At 39.5% G+C, this 24,769-nt stretch overlaps 1 protein-coding gene across 2 annotated transcripts in view; it reads right to left on the bottom strand.

Annotated features, from left to right (window-relative positions):
* The window catches only part of Tie (Tie-like receptor tyrosine kinase), a 38,635-nt gene that overhangs the window by 9,595 nt on the left and 4,271 nt on the right, over nt 1–24,769 (bottom strand). Inside the window, exons 1-2 of one of the 2 annotated variants that reach the window (XM_064683192.1) lie at nt 22,104–23,029; nt 11,347–11,954 (exon numbers count right to left, since the gene is read on the bottom strand). In XM_064683192.1, the coding sequence (XP_064539262.1) occupies nt 11,347–11,614 (268 nt within the window). In that variant the 5' untranslated portion in view covers nt 11,615–11,954; nt 22,104–23,029. Of the gene's footprint in view, nt 1–11,346; nt 11,955–22,103; nt 23,030–24,769 lie in introns of those variants that run through there. The other variant, XM_064683193.1, reaches the window with a different exon arrangement.

Here is a 24,769-nt window from a genome sequence, read left to right as displayed (position 1 = left end):
CTCTAGATAAATGTGGCATTCAAATCTGAACACATATTTTTTAGTCGAAATTCATGTCTAAATCTTATCCCAAGATTCGTATATCGACATAGGTCCAAATTTCCCACCCCCATAACTCGGTCAAATCTCAACCGATTTCCACGAGGTTTGGCTTTTTATTCATGGTTTTCCCTCTAGATAAATCTGGCATTCAAATCTGAACACATATTTTTTAGTCGAAATTCATGTCCAAATTTGATCCCAAGATTCGTATTTCGACATAGGTCCAAATTTCCAACCCCCATAACTCGGTCAAATATCATCCAAATTCCACGAGGTTTAGCTTTTTATTCATGGTTTTCCCTCTAGATTAATCTGGCATTCAAATCTGAACACATATTTTTTAGTCGAAATTCGTGCCCAAATCTTATCCCAAGATTCGTATATCGACGACATAGGTCAAAATTTCCCACCCCCATAACTCGGTCAAATCTCAACCGATTTCCACGAGGTTTGGCTTTTTATTCATGGTTTTCCCTCTAGATTAATCTGGCATTCAAATCTGAACACATATTTTTTAGTCGAAATTCATGTCCAAATTTTATCCCAAGATTCGTATTTCGACATAGGTCCAAATTTCCAACCCCCATAACTCGGTCAAATATCATCCAAATTCCACGAGGTTTGGCTTTTTATTCATGGTTTTCCCTCTAGATTAATCTGGCATTCAAATCTGAACACATATTTTTTAGTCGAAATTCATGTCCAAATTTTATCCCAAGATTCGTATTTCGACATAGGTCCAAATTTCCCACCCCCATAACTCGGTCAAATCTCAACCGATTTCCACGAGGTTTGGCTTTTTATTCATGGTTTTCCCTCTAGATAAGTCTGGCATTCAAATCCGAACACATATTTTTTAGTCGAAATTCATGTCCAAATCTTATCCCAAGATTCGTATATCGACTTAGGTCAAAATTTCCCACCCCCATATCTCGGTCAAATCTCATCCGATTTTCACGATGTTTGGCTTTTAATTCATGCGTTTCCCTCTTAATTAATCAGGCATTCAAATCTGAATACATATTTTTTTGTCGAAATTCATGTCCAAATCTTATCTAATTTTGCATATAAATCTGACAGCATTATTCTTGGTCAAAATTCAAGTGAAAATGATACCCTCAAATATCCTATATAGACATAGGTGAAATTTCTCACCGAAGAAGCCTCCCTCTGCCTGTTACACAAGTGTGCACAAAAACCTCATACCCTCTCTAATAATTTTCAATGGGTTTAAGATCATATTATTTATGTACCAGACACGGCGCTGACTAATGTCAATATTTGCTTAAACTTGCGGCCAGAATTTAGCTGTTGATGTGAAATTTAATTGCCGGCAATTTGGCTGATCTGCGCGCACAATGGGCCAGCATTCAGTTGGGCTGGGGCCCGGGTTCTATTCGCAGGCATTTGGGCCTTCACTTGGACAAAGCCACAAGGCTCCCACGAGCCGGCGGCTGGCCTTTGCTTTGGGCCTAGTCGATGGCGGCAGAATTAAAAGTCAAGTTTTAATTACGAATTACGTGAAATACAATTGAATGCGAATACAGATATACAAGAGTGCGGGCTCATTATGAGCACATACATATATACACGAATACTTGGCGCTTGAATGAATCGCATGTCTTTTCTTTAGAACTTTTAATTAAAAATAAATTGCGAACACGAGTGGGTAGACTTTTGTTCTGCCAGTTGGCTAATCGACTAACTGACAAGCTGACTAACTGACTGACTGACTGAAATATGACAAACAAATTTTAGATTTTACTTATTTAATGGTGTCATATTAAATATTATGAAATGACATGCAATGAGTGGAAAATACACACACACACATGCGTACGTTTACGTATGACACAAATGTCAATCATACGCAACGTTGCACATGGCATAAAAAAATAAAAGAGTGGTTCACATTTGGGACATTTTACATATACAGTAAAAGCTGCCTGGAGCGGACACTTGAAAGTGCTCAAAATATAATAAAATACAAGAAAAAACAAGCAGGAGAATCTTACTTCCCATTTTATGTTCATGTATTCGTATGGTGTGGACGCGTCGGACCAGCAAGCGGAAAGTCGCCGGTTCAAATTAAATTTGTATGCTAGCAAATTAATAACAACAAACAAATAAAGCCCAAATAGGGTCGAGCACTGGCAATTTATATATAAATATCTAAAGTAAATGCGAGCTACACAAAGTTTATAGTGAAATATTCAACATTATTCAGCTGAGCCAAGTCCCGCTGGGTAATTTCTCCTAAAAAAAAAATTAAAACGAAACCAGCTGTCCGTTAGCGGAGCTTTCACTGTATAGGAAAATTTTGCCGTGTTGAATAGAATTAATTGAATTTTAAAATGTGCGCTTAACACAGGGGAAACAATCTGCACAAAATGTGCTTTAAAATTCTCTCAGAATTGTTTGCAAATGTTGGCCAATGTTAAAATTAAATTTGATTAGTTTGAATGGACTTTTAGAATAACTAAAAAACTTTGGGATTTTAATGCTAACGTAAATTTAATGCTTGACTTCCACGCTTTGGCCCTGAAAGTGAGCGGATCTTGTGTGTGTGAGTGTGAGTGAGTGTGTGTGCGTGTGTTTACAAGCTAATACACAAATACTTTTCGAGCTGCACACACAACAAATGTGACTAATTGTGAATCATTTCCGCCACAAATACAATTCAATCGAAGCAAAAATTGAGTAAAACTTTCATTAATTCATTGCCGCTAATTCATGTGGCGACTGCTCCAGCTCCAGCTTCAGCTTCAGCTTCGGCTTCAGCTTCAGTTTCGGTCTCAGCTTCACTTTTGCTTTCTTGGCTTGCAGCCAGCTCATAAATACAATTTTTAAATGCCGCCTTGGCCAAAAAAATAACTTTCTCCGCGCGCTTTCGTTGCAGTTTTCTTGCCGTTTGCGTTGCAATTTCTTTTATACCCTGTAGCCATTGAGAATAAATTAAGAGGTATAACAAACACACCAGAGAGCCTTTGTTCTAGTTAAATAGTACATATAACAGCCGCATGAAGACCATATTCTCGAAATCGATAAATATCGATTCGTAGACCCCCTAAGGTCGATTTAAATGAAGATCGACTTTGTATACTAAGTTTTTGAGGATATTTTAAGATCTACAGATAAGAAAAGGAATCGATAGATATCGATTCTTTATCAGCTTATGTTTAAAATCGACATACATTAACCTTTTGGACTAAGATCTTGAACAAATCTTGTATACAATAAGAGCTACAGAAAAGTATTTGTGCTTTGCGATAGCCCTTCAAAATCTCGAAATCGATAAATATCGATTCTTCAACCCCCTCTGCACATATCGATATATTCTCATTTATTATACTGTATTTTAGAACATATCTCGGATATAACAAGAGCTACAAAAAAGCTATTCTCCTTTGCGATAGCCCCCTAAATCGATAAGTATCGATGCCTATTCTCTAAATCGATACTGTGATTGCGCATTTCGCGGATAAATATCAATTCCTCAAACCGCTTTGCTCTTAATATTTGTCTTTAAGCATATCTCGAGTATTTGAAGGGCTTAAGACAAGTTTTTGTGTTTTTTGCGAACTTTCATAACTGTAATTTAATACTACAATTTGCCATTAAGTGGTGGTAAAAGTAGGAAAAAGCACAGCTGCTTATGTCAATAGCTGGGTATCTCGCAGTGGGTCAGTTTAACACGCTTGCTTTGCCGCGCTGCACCCTACAGCGCATTGCTGCACTGCCTGCCCACTGCCTCCGGCTCTGGCCACGTTCATGGCATTAACTTGTTTGCTGTCCGCCGCATGCAAGGCACAAGACACGTTTTGCTTGAGGCGATCGAAAGCATTTCTAATGTGAAATCGAAACATGCAACAAAATGCCAAAAGCAGCCAACTACAAGGTGGAGGGGGCGGGGGCGGCAGCCAGAGAAAGGCTGGCAGAGCCACAGTGAACACTGCCAAAGTTGGCAGTTCATGTGCGTGACATTTTGCCAAAGCGGGTGAAGGAGTTGTAGCCAGAGTCGGAGCTGGAGCTGGAGATGGAGCTGGAATTGGAGCTGGTTGGGCTCTGCCACGGGCTGCTTGCAGTAGGTGCAGTTAAATGCAGGAAATGCAACAGCTGCCAGCGACAACGACAAAAGACGTGAGAAAGCCAAAGAAATGGCAAAGGTAACAATAACAATAACAACTACAAGAAACACAAAAACCTTGCGGATGTCAATGCGGAAATGAAGCTAAAAACTAAATGTCGTGAAATGCCGCCTAATGGCCAAATGACGTTTCCTGGTCGTAACCCTAGCATCTAGAATTGAAACAGCTGCCGAATAAAAACTGATTGCCTTAGTGACCTTTTTTCAAAAAACAAAGCGCGCCAAATGGGGCGTTGGTTTTGTATACCCTGTAACAATTAAAAAGGCATAACAAGGGGTATAATAATGCTGTCTACATGTATGTGACAGACAGAAGGAAGCATTTGCTAGTCCTTAAGCTATATATACCCTATAGATAGGACTTTAAATACCCTGTAAATATTTAATGAGCGTATCAAGTTGTATTATAGTTTTGTGCACAGGTATGTAATAGACAGAAGGAATATATATTGTTGATCAGCATGTCAAGTCTAGCCATATTTGTGCCCTGATCTTTTAATAGACTATAAATACCCTGTTACAAGGGGTCATAGTAGCTTTGGGCGTATGTATATAACGATCAGAAGAAAGCATCTGCTAGCCCTTAAGCTATATATTTTCTTCATCAGGGCGACAAGTTAGGCCACATTTAAGCCATGGATATTTAGAAAAGATCGGACTATAAGCGCCGAGGTTGATCTGGGTACAGGATATCTTCTGCCAGCCCATAAGCTATATATATTCTTGATCTGCACGCCAATCTCGGCCACATTTAAGCTTTGAGCATTTCATAAAGATCGGACTATAAGCACCGAAGTTTATTAGGAATGCATTCCCTATATATATTATCCCTTTTGGGTGCAGGGTATCTTCTGGACGAGCACAACCGACTAGAGCACTCTTAAATGTTTTTATATTTGCATCTGACAATATGTTAAATGTTGACAGCAACAATAACAAATGCAGCACTGAGTAATTGCACAGCCGCAGATTTTTTGTGTTTTAGCTTGTTTTTTTTTTTTGTTTTTTGGTTTTTTTTTAGTGCCCGGTTTGAGGCTTCCGTTTATTTGTCTGGCTTTGGCTTTGGCTTTACGAATTCAGTGCGAGTCGCTTGGCTCGGTCTGAAAAGTTTTCAATAGCCAAAGTTGTTGTTGTTGTTGTTGCCGTTTGTTGTTGTGCATTGAGGCGTTGCAAATGGCTGCGGGGCGTGGCACATGCTCGTCATCATCAGCAGCAGCAGCAGCAACAAGAGAAGCAACAGCAGCAGCAGCAGCAGCTCTCGCATCAGCAGCTTGTTGCACAGTTTTACGCAATGCAAAATGATTTGTTTTTCACTTTTTTTTTTTGCTTTTTGTCTTTCCGACCCTTTTGGCCGCGACCCGCGTGCAACTTTGGCATCATTAGTTGGCCGTTTGCTTTCTTTTGTGCCTCAAATTAAGTTTCCCCCCACCAACTAAATCATGTAAGCTCTCGGCTTACATAAGCAGCGCGACTTTGGGCCAGCTGCGTTTAATTAATCATGGGCCATAAAACAAGGTACAAATTTGAGGGGGGGGGGGGGGAATTGGCCAAAGTCGATGACAAAATGCGGAGCCCAAGAGTTCAATAAACCTGCTCGTTTGTTAGTTTGTTCGTTTGTTCGTTTGATTAGCCGCATTTTGCAACGCCAGCTAATGAAAATGAAATTATAAACATTTTATGTAAACAGCCAAAAATAAGAAATAAAAAATAGCGCAAAAAACAAGCGAATACCTGAGTTAAAAAATCGCCAACTGTTTTTTTCTTTAATAACCGCACACAAATTACGCGTTTCATTTCCTTTTCCTTTCTGCGCCCAACAACAAATCACCGCAAAAAATAAAAAACAATTTTAAATGCGCTTTTAAATGAAAAATTAGTTGGCAAAAGCCAACGCGGAGAAAAGCGCTGGCGAGTTATGAAAATATGTTTGCACAAAATGCACAAATGGAAGGGAAAAGGTTTGAAAAACTGCTGACAAATTGCGCTGGCAACAAGTGAAAACTAGTGAGAAAACGAGAGGCAGCACGACTAGGAGATACCCTATACATAGCGACGAGCTGTCGCTAAAAGCACTCGGACACAGTGTGTGTGCTTCTTCTTCCCTCGGACCAACCATATGGGAAATGCTTTCCTAAATATCTTGACTGTTTTTTGGCAGATTTAAGACAGTGCACGACTAGAAGATACCCTGAAAACAGCATAGATCAGTCAATACAAACATTCAAGCCTTCTTCTTAATATGCACGCAGCGTGTGTGCTTCTTCTTCCTTCAGAGCGATCATATGAGAAATTCTTTTCAACTTTTTTCTAACTTGGGTATTAATTGTCAGATTTATATGAAATTTCCAAGGCATAAATCAGAGCAACCAAATGTTTCTACACACCAAAGCCCGAAGACAATATTTCCAAAGCAAGGTTTATTTATGGGGGGCACCGGATAAGTCTATATTCTGGATCTGTATCTACAATACCAGAATGTACACACCCAATTGAATGTCTCTAGATCTTGTAGGTTTCGAGTGACGAGTTTTCCATCATTTTAATTAAACTAGATCTGTTCGTTCGCCAGGATGAGCTAGGTTGAAAATTCTAGGCCTTAAGCCCTTAGTCTCTGAGGACGAGGTATTCTTACATATGGACAGGCGGATAGCCATTCGGATATGGCTAGATCGACTGTTGCTGCTGCAGCTGATCAATAATACATATATGTACCTTATGGACTAAGAGATGCCTTCCTCTGCCTGTCATACATACATACACTTGCACAAGACCTTTTTACCCACTTCAAGCATTTTCAACGGATTCCGGGTCTAAAGCTGCTCAACTTTCCCTAGCGCTAAAGTGGCCTTAAGACTTTGCTTCAATCTAAAATGTCTACAAAGCGAAAAAAAATATTATTATTGAATATTTGTTACTTTTTTTTCTTTTTGCTGTAAACATAAACAAAACACGTAACCCGGCAGTCGCTTCGAGAGAAATATTTACACGATTACGTATGCCTGCAGGGCAAGTGGAGAGCAGGGGTGAGTGAGGGGCAGGGGTTGAGTGGGGATCAGAGGGGCAGGGGTTGAGTGGGGAGCTGGGCAGTGCAGGGCTAGAGAGCTCGAAATCATGTTTTCAAGTACTTTAAACCCGTAATGCAGCAGCAACTGGGATTTTTTACCATGCTTATACCCTAAGCAGGGGGTATTATAATTTTGTCACCAAGTATGTGACAGTGCAAAGAAAGAAAACCAGCGACAGCTTTAACTATATACATATATATTTGATCCGCAACAACAGAAGAGTCAATATAAATACGACCATTTGCTAGTCTGTCTGTTTCTATGCGAACTTCTCTTTTAGTTCCGACTTTCTCTAGCAGAATCGGGCTACTATAATATATATATATAATAGCTGCCATATGATCGCTCAGATGTAAATTAAGTTCTTGTATGCAAAACATTTCTGTCGTTTAAGATTCTTAACTCTACTTAGTTCAATCATGCAACACACATATGAGCCAGGTCTTATATATATCGAACTACTATATCATATATCAATTGATCAATCGTAACTTACGTTTCGAGATATCTTAACTCTACCAAGCTCTGTAATGCTAGTCCTATCTATATTCTACCAGCATATCATATAGCTCTCAGGGAAGAATCGTTTGAGAAATGAAGGTATAGAAAATAGTTCTCCTTTTATAAACATTCTCCCCAAACTCAGCAATTACGAGTCATAAACTTCTCCTTACATATATGCACAGCCGTCAGTCGTATATCCACAAGGGTATTCAAGCTTTTGCGTGCAATTCTTTCTTTTGTTTTTTGTGTGTGTAATGGTCGAAAACAATGAATCATAAGCACCCACACAATGTACAATTATAATTGTGTGTGTGTGTAGCTACACCCACTTAAGATTCGCGCAGAAAAAAAATAAGCACAGCTTCAACTAGTTGGCATACGAGTCGTATGAGTCGCATGTGGCAGAACGCCCACATTGCGCATACGCCAGGCTGTACGAGTACGGGTACGAGTACGAGTTCGAGTTGCAGATGCAGCAGACGTTGCAAGCAGCTGCACTTGGCAGCTAGCTAGCTGGTTGACTGGCTGCCAGACCTGTTGCCACATGCCGCCTGCCGCCTGCCGCCTGCTTTTTGTTGACTTTACTGATTTAGCGCACATGCGGCTCGTGAGGCGGTCTTCTGCTCGCTTTGCGCTGGCGAATGGCTGCCAACGCTTGAATACGCCAGGTAAATGTGTCGGAATTACGCAATGAACGCACATGAGCCGCAGCAGGCAAACAGGCAGACGAACGGACGAGCAGCCAACAGGTAACAATAATGAGCACACACAGCAAAGAGCCCGCAAATAGAGAGGCAGAGCAGAGAGAGAGAGAGAGGGAGAGGCAAGATACAACCAATATTGATGTTTATGTTGAGGATTTTTTTGGCTGGCCAGCGACACCTACAACAGCAGCAGCCGCAACAACTTCCAGCTCAAGAGTTGAAGAACTGCATTTCGTAACAAAACGATGCTTCCCAAAAATACAAAAAAAAATATATGCGCATTCATCGCCGAGTTTTTAGCACCGAGAGATTTAAACGCGCATACATTAAAAATAATCAAAATGCATTAAACTTTTGTTTAGTTCGGCTTTCGGCTTTCGGCTACAACCTGTTTATGTAAGCCAAACTTGTGGCTACCCAAAAATATGTGAGTGGGTAACACACACACACACACACATTCACACACACATTCACAATTCAAATCATAATAAGAGAAGAGCCCACAGTTCAGCTCATGAATAAACATGCATAAATTTATAATTTTAAACAGTTTTTGTACAATATACCCATTGATAAAAGACGAAGAGGGGTAGAATTGTTTACTGGAAATGTATGTAACAGGTAGTTGAAGGCATTCCTAAGCTTATCTTCACAAGCATCAAGAGTCGACCCAAAGTAAGCCAAGTCTGTCCGGCATTCTTTTGTACATATGCACTCGTAAGCTTGGCGAGTAAATACATTAAATTTAACAATTGCAGATGAAGTTTGTTTAAGAATTATCGATAACTCTATTACACATCGATAGCTACTATCGACAACTCGGTCAAAAATAGATACATTTCGATATCCAATCATTATACGACCAGACCACTCGCAGATTTAGTTTCAATTTATCTACAACTCTTGCAAAGATCTCTAAATGTCGAAATCCAGTCTCATATCAGTCGCAGATTAGTTTAAAAATGTTTAACTTTTTCAATAATCGATAGATATCGATATTCAATCTCATAACAATCGCAGTTTTAGTTTAAAAATGTCGATTAAACTAGGAAAAACCGATAAATATCGATATACAGTTTATTCACAAAGCTCTAAACGTAATCTTTCAGCCCGGAACCTTTAAGCACGAGATAAAAAACACAAATGTCAAGGAAGGGAAATTTGATAGTGCGGAGATATATGATATATCAGAGTTCGAACTTGGGCACAGGGTATGTCCAAGTGGGCTCCTTGCGATTGGCTCACTGGTAATTGTATTTATTTTTTGGGTTTTTACTTTAGTTGAGTGAAAATGCGGGCCTTGGCAAGTAGGCCTACCGCCGAGCTGGCCAAACACTCGAGCTGCCACAAAGACAATTGACAATTGACGCCCACACGCGGCGCAACCTAACGAATAATTGCTTAAAAAAATACTTGATAGAAATAACATTTAACGAGCGTCGTCGTATGTGAGCGCGCCACGGACAGAGTCTGGCTCTAAAGTTCACATGCAACAGACAGACGCAGCCACAGCTGTAGCCGCAAAGGAAAGGAAATGAAGGCTATTTGCGGCATGCCGAGCCCATCGAAGTAGACAATTTGTTATTGGGGCTATCGAGAGCAAAATCAACTACAAAACTAAGATTTTCGAACAGCCGGCTAGATAAAAGAGCCGATTGCAAGTACGTATATAGATATAGTTATATAAGAGATCAAAAGCTATTTTTAACGAGCTTTAATCGATATAAATATATTTTATCGATATAAATCGCTTGTGGCCTTAAGTTATATAAGAAAGTTATCGATAGATTCCCAAGAAACTCCTGAATCATCGTAAAAAGCATATGTTAGCTTCTGGGAAATCCGTAACCAGCTTGTGGCACAAATGAAACCTGCTCGGGCTAATAATATAGAGCGCAAAGTTTAAATCAGATTGAAAAATCGATTAATCGATAACAAATTAATAAATTAGTAAATTGCAGAGCTCACAGGTCTAATCGAATCAGAAAATCAAGCAGGGAACAAATCGATTAATCGATAATAAGACTTTTTCAAGTTATTTAAAAGCTTATCGAAATATAACATCGGATCAGAAAATCAACAAGGAAAAATAAACTTATCGATAGCTACAAGTTTTCAAATAAATTATGGAGTTCGCAGCTCTAATCCAATCAGAAAATCAACAAGGAACAAATCGATTAATCGATAACTCACAATTTTTAAATAATTGTGAATCCTATTGATATACTTTTAAGTTTGACTTTAACCTGTTTTACGATCGCTAATAATTATCATTGCTTGTTTATATTATTATAGGACAAAATAAAGTTAAAGCAGATTTAAAAATGTTTGAAAATTTGTAGCTATCGCTGCATCGATTGATCGATATTTAACTTGTTGATTTTCTTACACGATTGAAAATTTGATGTTCATTTCGAACTAGCAAATCTTGAGGGGTAAATAACTGAGAGCCTAGCCTTAGACTGGGCTACATATAAGTATGTTGACGACGTTTTGCTGTCTTTCAACTGCGCTGAGATTAGCCAATGCCAGTTGTTGTCGCTGTTGTTGTTGCTGTCTTTGTTGCCTCTTCTGCCGCACTTTCAGCTGGCCAATTGTTTTTTGTGTTTTTGCTGTCTGCCAGCCAACTGCGACTGTTGGCCAAGTTGCGTCGTTGCGGTGATTGTTGCGCCGCTTTTGTTGCTGTTGCTTTTGCTGTTGTTGTTGCTGCTGCTGCTGGCAGTTGGTCAATAATTGGCATAGATTTATTTCGGCTCGTTTTGGCCAATTTTCCCCCGAAATGCGAGCGCATAATTTTCCTGGGTTAGCTGCCAAGGGGCGCAGCTGATCTATTGTCTAACGTATGTGCAATATGTGTAACTTATATATATATAGGGAAACTTACCCACATCGCTGGCGCTCAAAATTTCAGCCGAATTGCCTGGCATTTGGCTTTCGCTGACAGCAGTTGCCGTCGAAGTTGCTGTTGCAGTGTCTGTCCCCTGCTGCTGCTGCTGCTGCTGTCTAATTGCAGCATTTGTTGCACTCGTTTGCGATTCGCTGGCGACAGTCGCGGCAGCCTCTGCCAGCAGCAACAACAATGACAGCAGCAACATGAACGATCCGCAACGCCAAAATGATTCATTGCTTCGATGAATTTTCATCAACGACATCGTAACCGAAGCATATACCAAAAAAAAAAACAGAGTAGTTTATATATAGGTTGCCCGTTGGTAGTTGCTCTGTTTTGTTGCCGCTTTTGCTGATTTTCTATCTAGTTTCTATTGTTCGTTTGCACACTTTTCCACAATTGTTTGTAGCCGAAGCTGCGTTGCAATATGTGCGTCTTGCGGTTGCCGTTGCAGTTGCAGTTGCAGTTGCAGTTGCAGTGACTGCTGCTTCTTCTTCCTCTTCCTCCTGCTGCTGCTGCTGCTGCAGTTGCGTGCAATAATTCAAGTCTTGCTGGCGACTTATCTGTGCTGCTGCCTTGGGAAATCGTACGCCTTGCTGTTGCTGCAAAAGTCGGAAACGAGAAAGAGAATTTAAATTAGTGAAAATCGAGCGATTTGTAATGTAATCTATTCCCCCAACTGATGCTTACCCGCTTCAAACTAAGCCACATGCATTGACATTTGCGGATTTCAAGAGAATAGCAGCTAATTATCTAGATATTAGCTTACAGCCAGTCCACACTCATGGATGAAAGCTTGAGTTTTCAGTAGAATTCAAATTAGCGAAACTCTTGCTACATAACTTATCTATTTAATGTCTGAATTTGAGTTGTGGATTGTGAGTCGTGAGAGTAGCTTAAACTTATGTGCATTAATAGTTGGGGATTTTAACTATTTTAGTGGAAAATTCTGTCTGTTGCTTAGATAAATTTGTCAATATTGGGGATTTACTTTGAATAATTACTTGAAATTTACAAAGAGAAAGATGTTTGCGAAATAAGTTTATCTTTTTATCGATATATATTCTACAATATCGATAAATATCGATTTTGGACTTGAATTTGGGTGCATACCTCGAAACCTAAAAGAGCTAGATCCTCCACGATTTGGTATGTAGACTTAAAGATCTAGATACAACAAGTTTAGTATGTAGACTAAGAGAGCTAGACACAAAAGTATGTAGTATGTAGAATATCGTATAATAAACACAGTTGGGGAATCTTCCACTTTTCGAATAACTTCGATACCCGAAAAAATTGACATAAGCCCAGTTTTATTGGTAAAGCTTTGGGCTTTCATATGTAAACACTTTTTTATGCCAGAAAAATCTCAAAAAGAAAGAACTGTAAGCTACGAAGTTAACCAAGAACTCATCCGCCATAGGAATATTCGAAAGAGTTTATACAAATGAAAATCAAATCCGGCCAATGTCTATAAAAAGTAGCTGCAGATTTTTCATGTAAAAACCCTCAAGTCTATAAGCAGACATCATTTTACAAATAAGTTGAACAACAACTGGAAATTCAGTTATACATATATATTTATGGTATATGGATCTATGGCCGAGTGCAGATCCCTAGCCTTGCCGATCCATTGGCCATCGGAGCGTGGCATACATGAACACATCATTATAAGTCACATTAAGTAAGAGTGATAACTGAGGTCGGCTCAATAAATGTTAATAAAAAAACACGCATACGCCCAGTTGTGCATGGCGCTTGACAGTTGCGCTTGCCGTTTAAATAGGCATAAGCAACTATTCATCTACATATATATATATGTATATATATATCTATAAGCAAATCGTTTGGTTTATGGCAATGTGTGTCATTGCCTGTCGAGAAATCAATTAAAGCCAAAAACTACAACAACAATTTGTTGGCTTGCGCAAAATTACGTTGGCAATTTCACTCGATTTTTTTTTTGTTAAACAGTTTATAAAATGCAGCCGAATGGGTGCGCCACGCCCCGCCCCCTCTGGCTGGCCGCCCCCAACTTGCGTAATGTGTAATGGCAAAATTATAGAAATCTTTTTTGGCCAACAATAACCAATTGTCATGCAGATGTCGATGAGCCAAGAGCCAAGAGCCAAAAGAGAAGCGCCAAACATTAGCATTGGCCCAAAATTATGCGGCATTTCTATCTTTGGCCGCGCTTACATTAATCAAAGGCCTTTCACAACGCAGCCAAAGCATAGAACCCAAAGTTCAATGTACGGCCGAAAATGTTATTTCGGATGATTCGTTCGCTAGTTTGGCAGCTACTGTGATTAATTGTATGGAGCCAGAAAGCAGGATGCGTGTAAGAAGAATAAATACAAGAGATTTGCATGACAGATGAGCCGAAAGAAAACCCAAAAATCTCGAATTATTGTTGGCTAGCATATCATTTTTGCGCTTTGTTTATATTCATATTGTTATTATTAAATTTCAGCTGATTTTTTGCTCATTAATTTAACGAGAAAAAACTATATATATATATATAAATTATATTCGCAGTTTAATTATAAGAAAGCCATTGACTTTTTTTACATGGCCAGCGCGCGTTCTTGATTTTGTAGCTGATACCCTGTAGGCATTGAGCAGGATTTAGTGGGGTAGATGGGTAGCTGAGACATGTATATATGTAGATATATATTATGGCTTTAAGCCCAACAAACTTTTGCGTTGGCTCCAGCCAAGTTTCTTACTATTCAACGGAGCTATGCAATTAATCATAAATTTAATACCCATAAATTATATATAAATATATAAAATATATCATTTAAATGACGTGCATTGTGTCTTTAAAATTTTTAAAATATATTTTAGAACCTGGGCTCAAAACTGTGTAAAGCCAGCTTCAAGCATCTTAATGGAAGGCAGGAAGCTGGTTCGAAGCGCGAACCGAATCAACGACCATTTCTTTTGGCTTTGCAGAAATGATTAATCAAGTTAAAGCTTTGATTCTAAGTACACATATATATACAAATGTTACTTCCATATTATGAAAGTTAAATAAACAACAAAATTGATAGAAGGACTTAATTTAGCATTAATTTTGTAAACAAGCTCCACAGATGCAGGGCATCTTTTTGTCAAACAATCGTGACTTGCGCTCGCTTACTTGCTTTTTTCGGTAGTTTTTTTTTATTTTTGGATTTTCTTAATTTGTTTATAACATCAGCGTTCTAAACTTGAAAACATGCGCGCAATAAGTTTACAACAAGCGCGGACCCAAATGAGCTTAGACAATTTGGCTTTTGGCGCGGCAACTTTTGTCTCAAGTTTGGGTTCGGGACTGGCTAAGAAAAGAACTTGGCAGAGCTCGGAGCTCAATCAACGTCAAAGGCGAACAGAACAATTCTGAAGTGCCCGACAATTGGATGACTTTGAGTTTGAAGTACTTGAAGTGCTCCGCTGATTGTTAGCCTGATTGAAGAGCTCCAGAGCGGATGGCAAAGACATTTTGGCGGCGTGCGAAAGAATTTTACTTAATTCCAAGCTCATGACAAGAAAAAAAAAAAAGCAAATACAAATCAAAGCAAACGCCCACAAAGCATTTTTTTTTGCTGCTGTTGCTGCTGTTGTTAGTTTACATTTTATTTATATAAAGTGGCGTATATTTATCATCTAGTCGGACTGAAATGAGCTTATGCCTTTGTGCTGAACAATGGGCCGCAGCTGATTAAACATGCGAAATCGCGGAGCGACACGAACCGAGCACTTAAAATGTTTATTTAATATCAATACAATTTTATCAGCCAAACAGCATCTAAACACACAGCGAGTGTAAGCAAGCTGTTGTAATACCCTACCGATTGCCGAGGGAAAAGACTTTCAGCTCCGCTTGTCGATCATTAATTGTCAGCTGTTATCGATCGGTTAGAACTAGAAAATAGCCCGACGCAATAAATAAACTGAAATGTGTTTCGGCCAAACAAGACATCAGAGACATTCGAAAATAAACAGTAATTAATACATTTATAAGCAATAAACTAGTTGATCTATCAGCTTTCAAGTCGATCAATTTGCACAAGTCTTTATATATATACGACCTTTCTTTTGAGTCCAAAGTGAAGACTAAGACAGGGTTCTCATTCTCGATCTTCAAGTAGAGGAAAAGCAATTAAAAAGCAACATGTTAGGACGTCACGTCAGGAGCATGCGCAGCTTTAATATATGAGCGTTGAACCAGCAAAAGAGAGGTCGCCGGTTCAAGTCACGGGGAACACCGGGTTATTTATTTGAGGAAGCGATGAACTGGTTGCACAGTTTATTTTCAAACTCAAATGGATCAAATTGCAAAAAAAAATATATACAAAACAGTTTTCATAGAACTTTCCTTTTGGGTCCAAGGTAAAGACCAAGACGGAGTTTTCATCCTCGACCTTCAAGTGGAGGACAACCAAGTTTGTATAAAAGACACGCAAAAGTGTTCTATGAGAACGACACGTTATGAGCATGCGTGACTTTAATATATAAGCGTCGAACTGGCAAGCGGAAGGTCGCCAGTTCAAGTCAAGCGGTAATTTTAGATTTTTATATTTCTTTAATTTATTATTATTCATGAATTTGTTATAAAATAAAAACAAGACGACGGAAGACAGAATATTTATTATGAGCTTGGCGCATCGAATTGCTTCGAACTCCGTTTGCCCGGGCAACACCGGGTAATGTAGCCCAGTAAGCAATGAGCCAGTTGTTCTGTCAAATTTCAAACTCAAATAGTTCGAATTGCACATAAATTTGTAGCGCAGTGTAGCGAGGAATGTGCTGAGGTGAACACGAGGCGCATCTTTCGACTTTAATAGGCGCCAAGAATCTTAATGCTTACTAAATTATTAGAAAGCCAAGTAGCTTCAGATCTAGCCAGCTAGCTAATTATAGACAGCCAAGCCAACTGGCATATCTAATAGCGCCGACAAAGGTTGGCCGGCCAACAACAACAAGTTTCAATTAGCCAGCTCTCGGCTTAGCTTCCTCTCCGTGTCAGAGCTCGGCGCATTACAAAATATAGTTATTAAGCTCATAAGCACATCGGCAATTAGAGGAATACTTATATCTAGCATATGGCAGCTCACGACACACACAATTTGTCAGCCATGAAGGTGAGTCCACCGTCTTAATTTTTTTTTTTTGGCATTAGTTTCGATTGTTTTTAATTCCAAGCCACGCATGACAAAATCGACATCAGATGTCGTCAACTTCCTTTCGTTGTTGTGTACGTAATAAAATAATTATGAAGAACAAATATTAATTTGCGACACACAAACTTAATAATATAAATAATGCAAACGGAGAGTATCCGAGTATCGTGCAATTCCCTCGCAACAATTGACCCTGAACCCCGCCGCCATCACGAGTCGCAGCGCACGTAAGAATGTTCCATTGTTATGTTTGCCTCCATGGAGAACTATAATTTGTATCGGATTTTTACACGTATCATTCTAATGAAATGCACACTTTCAGCTTGTCGAATGCCTTACATATGAATCACAGTTGACAAGCACCTTAACATGTTGTTAAACACGAATTCTTTTGCTTATGACAGGCTCTACTGAGATGCTTGTCAAAATATTCATGTAAATTATTGACAAAGTTCGAGTCAAAGTCAATGTCAAAGGTAACATGCACTTTGACATGCTTGTTTAACACCTATTCTTTTACCTATATTCCATTAACTAATCTGCCTGTCAATTAATTGGCTGGATGGATTTTGTTACATATGAATCACAGTTGACAAGCACCTTAACATGTTGTTAAACACGAATTCTTTTGCTTATGACAGGCTCTACTGAGATGCTTGTCAAAATATGTATGTAAATTATTGTCGAAGTCCGAGTCAAAGTTAAAGTCAAAGTTAACATGCACTTTGACATGCTTGTTTAACACCTTTTCTTTTACCTATATTCCATTAACTAATCTGCCTGTCAATTAATTGTCTGGATGGATTTTGTTACATATGAATCACAGTTGACTTGCACTTTAACATGTTGTTAAACACAAATTCTTTTGCTTATGTCAGTTTCTGCTAAGATGCTTGTCAAAATATGTATGTAAATTATTGTCAAAGTTAGCAAGCGCTGCTAGATGTTTAACACTTTTCATTTACCTAGATTCCTTTTACATAATCTGCCTGTCAAACTGTTGGCCTGGGTGTGGTGAATCACAGTTGACATGCACTTTAACATGATGTTAAACACAAATACATTTGCTTATAACAGGTTCTGCCAAGATGCTTTTCAAAGTTAACAGGCACTTTGACATGCTGTTAGGCACAAATTCAGTTGCTGACAAAGCTGATGACAAATTCTTCCAAGATGCATGTCAAAGTATGTATATAAATAATTGTCAAAGTTAATGTCAAAGTTAACAATCGCTTTGACATGTTGTTTAACACCTTTTCTTTCACCTATATTCTATTAACTTATCTGCCTGTCAAATAAGTACACTGTATGGTGATTTTTAAATATGAATCACAGTTAACAAGATCTTTAACATGTTGTTAAACACAATTTTTTTTACATAAGATACTTTTTGCCGAGATACCTGCCATAATGATAAGATAAGATATTATCATGCTTGACGACAAAGTTAACAAGCACTTTTACATGTTTTCAAACACACTTTTCCTGCTAACATTTTTTTTAATTGATTTCTCCGTCATAATATTAAACGGAATAGCTGCTGCCAAAGTGGTTGTTACAGTTAGCAGTCAGTTTAACGTGAAACTAAACATATGCTCAGCTGCTTATGTTATTGCGAACTGTTATTGTTGTTAAAGCTTAAACACATTGTTATATAACTTTTTGCTGAGATGCCTGTCTTGCCGAGCAGATAAGTTCTTATCAAAGTTGATGACAAAGTTAACAAGCATTTTAACACAATAGTCTCTTAAGCTGGAGCTGCCTGTCAGAACGTATAAAAGACTTTTGGCTATGGACAAAACTTTTACCGCACATACTATATACAGATATGACTTCAGGGAGCTGTATCTAAAGCAGCTGCTCGTTAAAGGTTTGGCACGTGCAGCTCGCACTAATTAAAGAAATGCAATTTACTTAAACTGTTTATGGCGATTTCGCAGCAGCAGCCGGAGCAGCGCCTCAGCTGCGCCCCTGACTCATGGGCGCGTCTAGAAATTCCACAGAAACTGAAACGAACGCCCACGTTAAATCACAGCTGGAATGCCTTGAAGATAACAAACAGAACAATGTTCTGGAAAATGTATTAGAAATCGATTTAAAGAGAGCTGAGCTTAAGAGATGGGAAAGCTGTCAATATATGCCTTCAAAATTCCTTTCATACACACAAGCATGGCTGTGCTTGTCTTCCCTTAGCCCTACTCTATAGGGAATGCAGTCTTGTTTAACTTCGGTGCTTAAAGTCCGATCTTTATGAAATTTTCAGTGCTTAAATATGGCATAAATATATGTGTGTATACTAAATTGCAGGGGAAATGACCTTTATATCAGTTATCAGATTATGAAATACCATTTTATTATGAATATTTTAACACACAATATTTCGTAAGTTTTGTGTCTGTTTAAATGGAAATGTATACCAAATTGTGGCACATTCCATAATTTCATGTCCATTTACATTTGGCCGCAATTCAATTTTGACCAATGCTTGAAATTGAACCTCAATAAAGTTGGCAGCAGCAGCAGCAGCTTGTGCAACAGTTAAAAATGCATTGCGAATTAATTAACTGCAATTTAACTGAAAACGACAGTTAACGTGCCAGCAAGTCATTAAGCCAAATGTACAATTTGCGGTCAACAATTGAATGCGACTCTGAAAACGGGAGTCTGTTAATGTGAATGTGTTGGCCAAGAGCAGCTTTCCAGCTAACAGCGATAATAACCAAATGGGGAAGTGATAAACTACGAATTGAATACGACCTGAGAATCTGTTTCGTTGTTTATACCCTGAACCCATTGAAAATAGGTAGGTGGGATGCAATGTTTGTGTGAAAAGGTAACAGTCGGAAAGAGGCGTATCCGACTTCATTAGGTATATAGAGAGTAGCTGGAGATGTGGTATTTTATATATATATTCTCAATATATCACACGGAATACTACCATTACTATAATAAATAAAATGGATTGGAGTGTCTTGGGCTTCTTTCTTTACACACATTTAGATGCCACATTTAGGCACTGAAAATTTGCTCAAGATCGGACAACAAGCACCGAGCTATATTCCCAATATATACAGAGTACTACTTTATACCATGCACTATATTCTTTTTGAAATGCGAGTGGGAGACTATCCCTCAGTATTAAAAGAAAAAAAGATATGCCACATTTAAGCACTGAAAATTTGATCAAGATCGGACAACAAGCGCCGAGCTGCTCAAGCAATCATATCCCATAGTGCGGGGAAGAAGCAGCATATGTCCCAGCGAGTGAGAGACTATCCCTCGAACTTAGAAGAAAAAGAATTGGAATATAGTCTTAGTCTTCTGTTCACACAGTTGAGGCACTGAAAATTTGCTCAAGATCGGACAAAAAGCACCGAGCAGTGAGGGGAAAGAAGAGGCACAGCGTAAAGTGCGCAGCAAAAGCGTCCCTGAAATAGCCGCTAAATGCGTAATGGCAGCATCTTTGAGTGTGAGGTTGAGTCGCTGTTGCATAACGCAACTAAATGCAACTTAATGCTCCATCGAGCGGCAACAACAACAACAACAAGCACAATTAAGCATCATTGAGCTGGTGTCCGGTTGCTGCTGGGACTGATCCGTTTTCAGTTTACTGTTTAACTGTTAACAGCTAATAGTTAACCAATTGTTGATGTCTGATCTCTCTCTGTCTCTCTCACTCGGTATTGGCCGGGCCGTATCCAATTGCCACTGTGTTATGGTTATGGCCAACTTGTCGGCGGCTCCGACCAAACAACTTTTCAATTTTCAATTGCGCACAGTTTCTCACACAGTTTTCAGTTGCCTTCACTGCCAGCTGCCGCTGTCGCAGTGCTTTTTGTTTTCCCCGTTGTTTACACGTCTTATCATCAATTTGTTTTTAAACAAAATGAAATTACCCGGCGTCGTTTAACTGAAGGCAGACACGAAATTCCCACCAGCCAGGTGAATTATTTGACCTATAAAAGTGAAAATTGCTGTTGGCTTTGAGCCGTCGACTTCACGCTTGCTGGTTTGGTGGAAATTACTCGGCGTCGTCCAACTAAAGGCAGACACGAAATTCTCATCAGGCCTCTATGCACTCGACCTATATAAGTGAAAATTGCTGCTCGCTTTGAGCCGTCGACTTCACACTTGCTGGTTCGACGTTTAAACGCGAAATTCTCATCAGGCCTCTATGCATTCGACCTATAAAAGTGAAAATTGCTGCTGGCTTTGAGCCGTCGACTTCACACTTGCTGGTTCGACGTTTAAACTGATCACCAGTCAGAGCAAAGTCAAACAACAAGAAATTACCCGGCGTCGTTCAATTTCCATCCGGCCTCTATGCATTCGACCTATAAAAGTAAAAATCACTGCTGAATTTGAGCCGGCGACTTCCTGCTTGCTGGTCCGACGCCCAAACGTTGATCTGGTAAGCGGTCAGGGCAAAGCCTTTTATCTTTATAGCTTGTTAAACAAGCTGCCAACTGCCGCTCGAAGTTCTTGCTGCGACTGTGGGCGTGCCAGCCGCCGTAACTAATAGACGCGACCCCTGACCTTTGCTGGCCAACGCATTAGCAAATGCTCCAGTTAGGCGCAAAAAATAAAAACAAAGACAACAACAACAACAACAACAAACGGTGGCAATTGGCAAATTAGAATGGCCCAGAAGTCGAACCAATTGTCGGCCGTAACTGGTCCGTGCAGATCGAGACGGAGGTCAGCCGGAAAAACATGAAAAATGCAGCCGCGGACGCCATTAAAATGTTGACAGTCATAAAAAAACAAGCAACAATAATCATAAAAAGCAACAACAACAACAACAATAAAAACAGCAACAATAACAACAAATGCGAAAAACCTGTTCCAGCAACAAGTGCAACTTACTTAGCTCCCCATGCCCATTGCAGGTTGGACACATGGCCACAAAACGCAATCAGTGCACACAGTGGTTCGAATCCACCACGAAAGCAATTAAACTTTTAAGAGGTGTGGGTTCTAAAAGGGCAAAACATGATATTAAATCCTAGTTTAGGCAAGCTAGTTCCCTAAGAACACAATTTATGTGTTCGATTCTCCTGCACAACCTAAGCTGGGATTCGAACCAGCGACCAGCATTCACTGCAAGCACTTATCTCATAAACAGAGTTTTTGCTATTGTATTTTTCGAAATGTGTTTAGGTTAATATAATGCATCTTTTCACTTGTTTTCAATATATTGACCCACTGTGCAATGTCTGCGCTTTAACAGTTGGTTTTTCTCGAAACCTTTTTTTTTTGTGGGCACTGTCTGCATTTTCCGCTGTTCTTTTTTTCTGCCTCATTGATGACTGTTTGCAGTTTGCACTCCTGTTTTAAAGTTCAAAGGTGCATGTTTTTCAGAGTTTTTTTTTTTTGGATTTCTTGCTGGCCCGTTGGCGTGAGAACCAAAAAACCGCACAGTTTGTTGCGGTTTTAGATACAAGCTAGATACAGGTTGAGATGCAGATACAGATACAGCTACAGCTACAGATACAGGTACTGAGATCGACGAAATGTATGTTTGCCTGTCAGTTAAACAAAATATTTATGACCCATAAAGTCATACGAAATTTGTTGTCTTACTTTAGCGGCCATTTGTGGATGCGCAAAAGGTGTTCAAAACAATGCCGCCAAGTGCAGTAGCATTTCGGGTTCCGGGGCTGTGATTAGAACTTTAGCCTATTTTTTCCACCTCTTTTTTTCGTTTGTTGTTTTGTTTAAATACTACGCCGAGCTTTCGCGCTAGTCTGTGCGCGGGAGCGAGCGGGATGGCAACAGGCCTTAGCTGCGCGCGGCGTTGCCAATTTAGCTAGTTTCTAGCTAACTTTGGCTACTTTCATCGGGTGTTAGCCGTAAGCAGTTGTTATTTAAAACTGATTTAGCTGTTTTCAACATTGGCTTCGGCTACTTTTTGGCCATTTGGCAACACTGGCTACACTATTTGCGGCGTTTCGTAATTGCATTTCCATGCTTCGCGCGCGTCTCGTGATATTTTTTGTATTATAAACTTCAAACTTTGGTTTAACTAAATGAAGGCGTGTGTGTTAATTGTGCCACATTTCACTTGAATTTATTGCATTTGATTTCAATTTCGTTTCGTTTCGTACACGTTTTATTTTTTCATTTATGCATTTGACCCGCTTTAAAGCTCTGCCAAAAACAATAACAACAGCTTTTTGCCGTTGTTTACTTTAAATTTCGTCGTTGTCGTTGTATTCTGTGCGCAGAAAAAAAAAACTTGTTAGCTGTTTTGAATTTTTCTTTTGCACTTGCTTTTTGTTGTCGTTTTCAAACACCAACACACAGACGCACACAAATACACACACACGCACACACTTGACTAAAATATTTTCATGAAATTTCGTGAATTTTTCAGTTGCGCGCGCGCGTTTAGCACCCACGTCTTGTTGTTTGTTGCTCTCTTCGCACTGCTTCTCGCTCACGCTCTCTCTCTCTTTCTTTCTGTTCCGTTAAAATTAAGCAGCGCGCGTTTCACGTTTCGAACTGTTGGCCACAAGCTGCGCGAGACGACTGAGCGCTGCTGCAGGTGCGCTCTGCAGCGCATTGCGCTGAGCTTTGAGCGGTGCTTTAAAGCTGCGCCAACTCCGGTTACGCTCATTTCTAACTGTCAAGCAGCTTGCCATGTTAACAGCGCCATCTGGCGACTTTTTTTTATTGCTATGAAAGCTCACGATCAGTTGGGTTTGAGAATAAATAAACGTTAATTTAAATGCGAATCTTGTAAATAATGATAATCATTTGCTTAAAGTTTTAGGAATCCATCATTAGCATATGATTATATATAATATATATTTGCATCTGTAGATTAAAAATACAGCTACTGCACGTTGCTGGAGGAATAAATCTTTATTAATAGGCTCTAGGCTCGAGCTTTTTAATGTGAGACAAATGTGCAGTGAACCAAAATTATTTTTTTAACTTAGCTCGACTGAAAATATTTTTGAAATAAACTTAGAAAATAGAGAAGGAAAGAGAGAGAACGAGTATCCAAAAGAGTTAATGGGGGTGTAAGATTATAAGATTGCGAACACAGCCTGTGGGCCTTACTTGAACTCACGAGAATCGCATAGAGAGGCGATATTTAATAATGTGCAATTTTTCAAAATTTCAAACGCGGATATCACAATAGAATCTTAATAAATAGATAAATATAATACACATAAGACTTTAAATAATGTAAAGTAGACATTTAATCAAAAAACTTTAGGCTTTTTTTAACCTTTCGCCCCCATGGAAAGCCGTAAGTGGATCTATAGATTGATCGGCGTCATCAACTCGAAATCGACATCATCTATCAAATATCGTATTTTGGGCGTGGGTTTTGAGCACTTTGATTTATGCAAGGGTCTCTCGCACATCGAAGACTATTAAATCGGCACAGGTAAAAATGTAAGTGAGGTGCGTGCCGCCGCCTAATACCGATCCGAATTGAGTTCGACTCATTACGAAAGCGCCGCCCGAAAAGACTCGGACACTAGTCGAGGGGCAGGGGGGGCAGGGGAGAGGGAGAGCGGGGCACTTTTTGTTGATCTTGAGAGGGAATACCAATTGTTGATTTATCTCTCGACAGCTGCTGCTGCTGCTGCGGCTGCCGCCGACGTCGCTGCGACTGCGGCAGCGACTTACTGACCAAGTTTATAAAACTTTGGGCCAAAATGCAAGCGTCGCACAGTTGCTTCGAAAACGTTGCACGTCGCGTAGCCCTCGAAAAAAAGAAGTATACATATATAAATATATATATATACCATATATAGAAGCGAGAAGAAGAAACACGAACATTTTGGTCGGTCGGTCGAGAGCTGGAAACAGCGCAATAAACGGGTTGCAGGGCCCAGGGCCAGGCCTCGCCGGAGGAGAGCAGCTTTATCAGCCGCAAGCCGAAACGAAAACGAAAGTCGGGCACAAAACAAGATACAAATACAATTATAAATATACCATATAAAAAAAAGGCACACGGATCTGGAGATCTCTTGCGCTGTAATGCCTCCATAAAATGACTTTTCGTAACAGCCGGAATTTACGTGAAAATTAGCCACATGCTAAAACGAATACAGAAAGAAAAGTAACCCGAAAATAATAAAAAGAGTAAGTGCTGCAAAGTGTTCTCAGTGTGCTCAGTGTTAACAAGTGCCAAAAAGTTGTTAATTGATTGCTGCTCAGCTCTCAGCTAAATATCTTCTGCTTGCGTCAATATTATGTAATCTCTCTCTCTCCCCCCCCCCCCTCTC

The sequence above is a fragment of the Drosophila montana genome, unplaced genomic scaffold (assembly GCF_035044405.1).
Source record: "Drosophila montana isolate Dmon_TW-CO22-7 unplaced genomic scaffold, ASM3504440v1 contig_2583_1, whole genome shotgun sequence".
In the NCBI taxonomy this organism is placed as follows: Eukaryota; Metazoa; Arthropoda; class Insecta; order Diptera; family Drosophilidae; genus Drosophila; species Drosophila montana.
The sequence above is the reverse complement of the archived record's forward strand: the minus strand, read 5'-3'. Positions and strand labels throughout refer to the sequence as shown.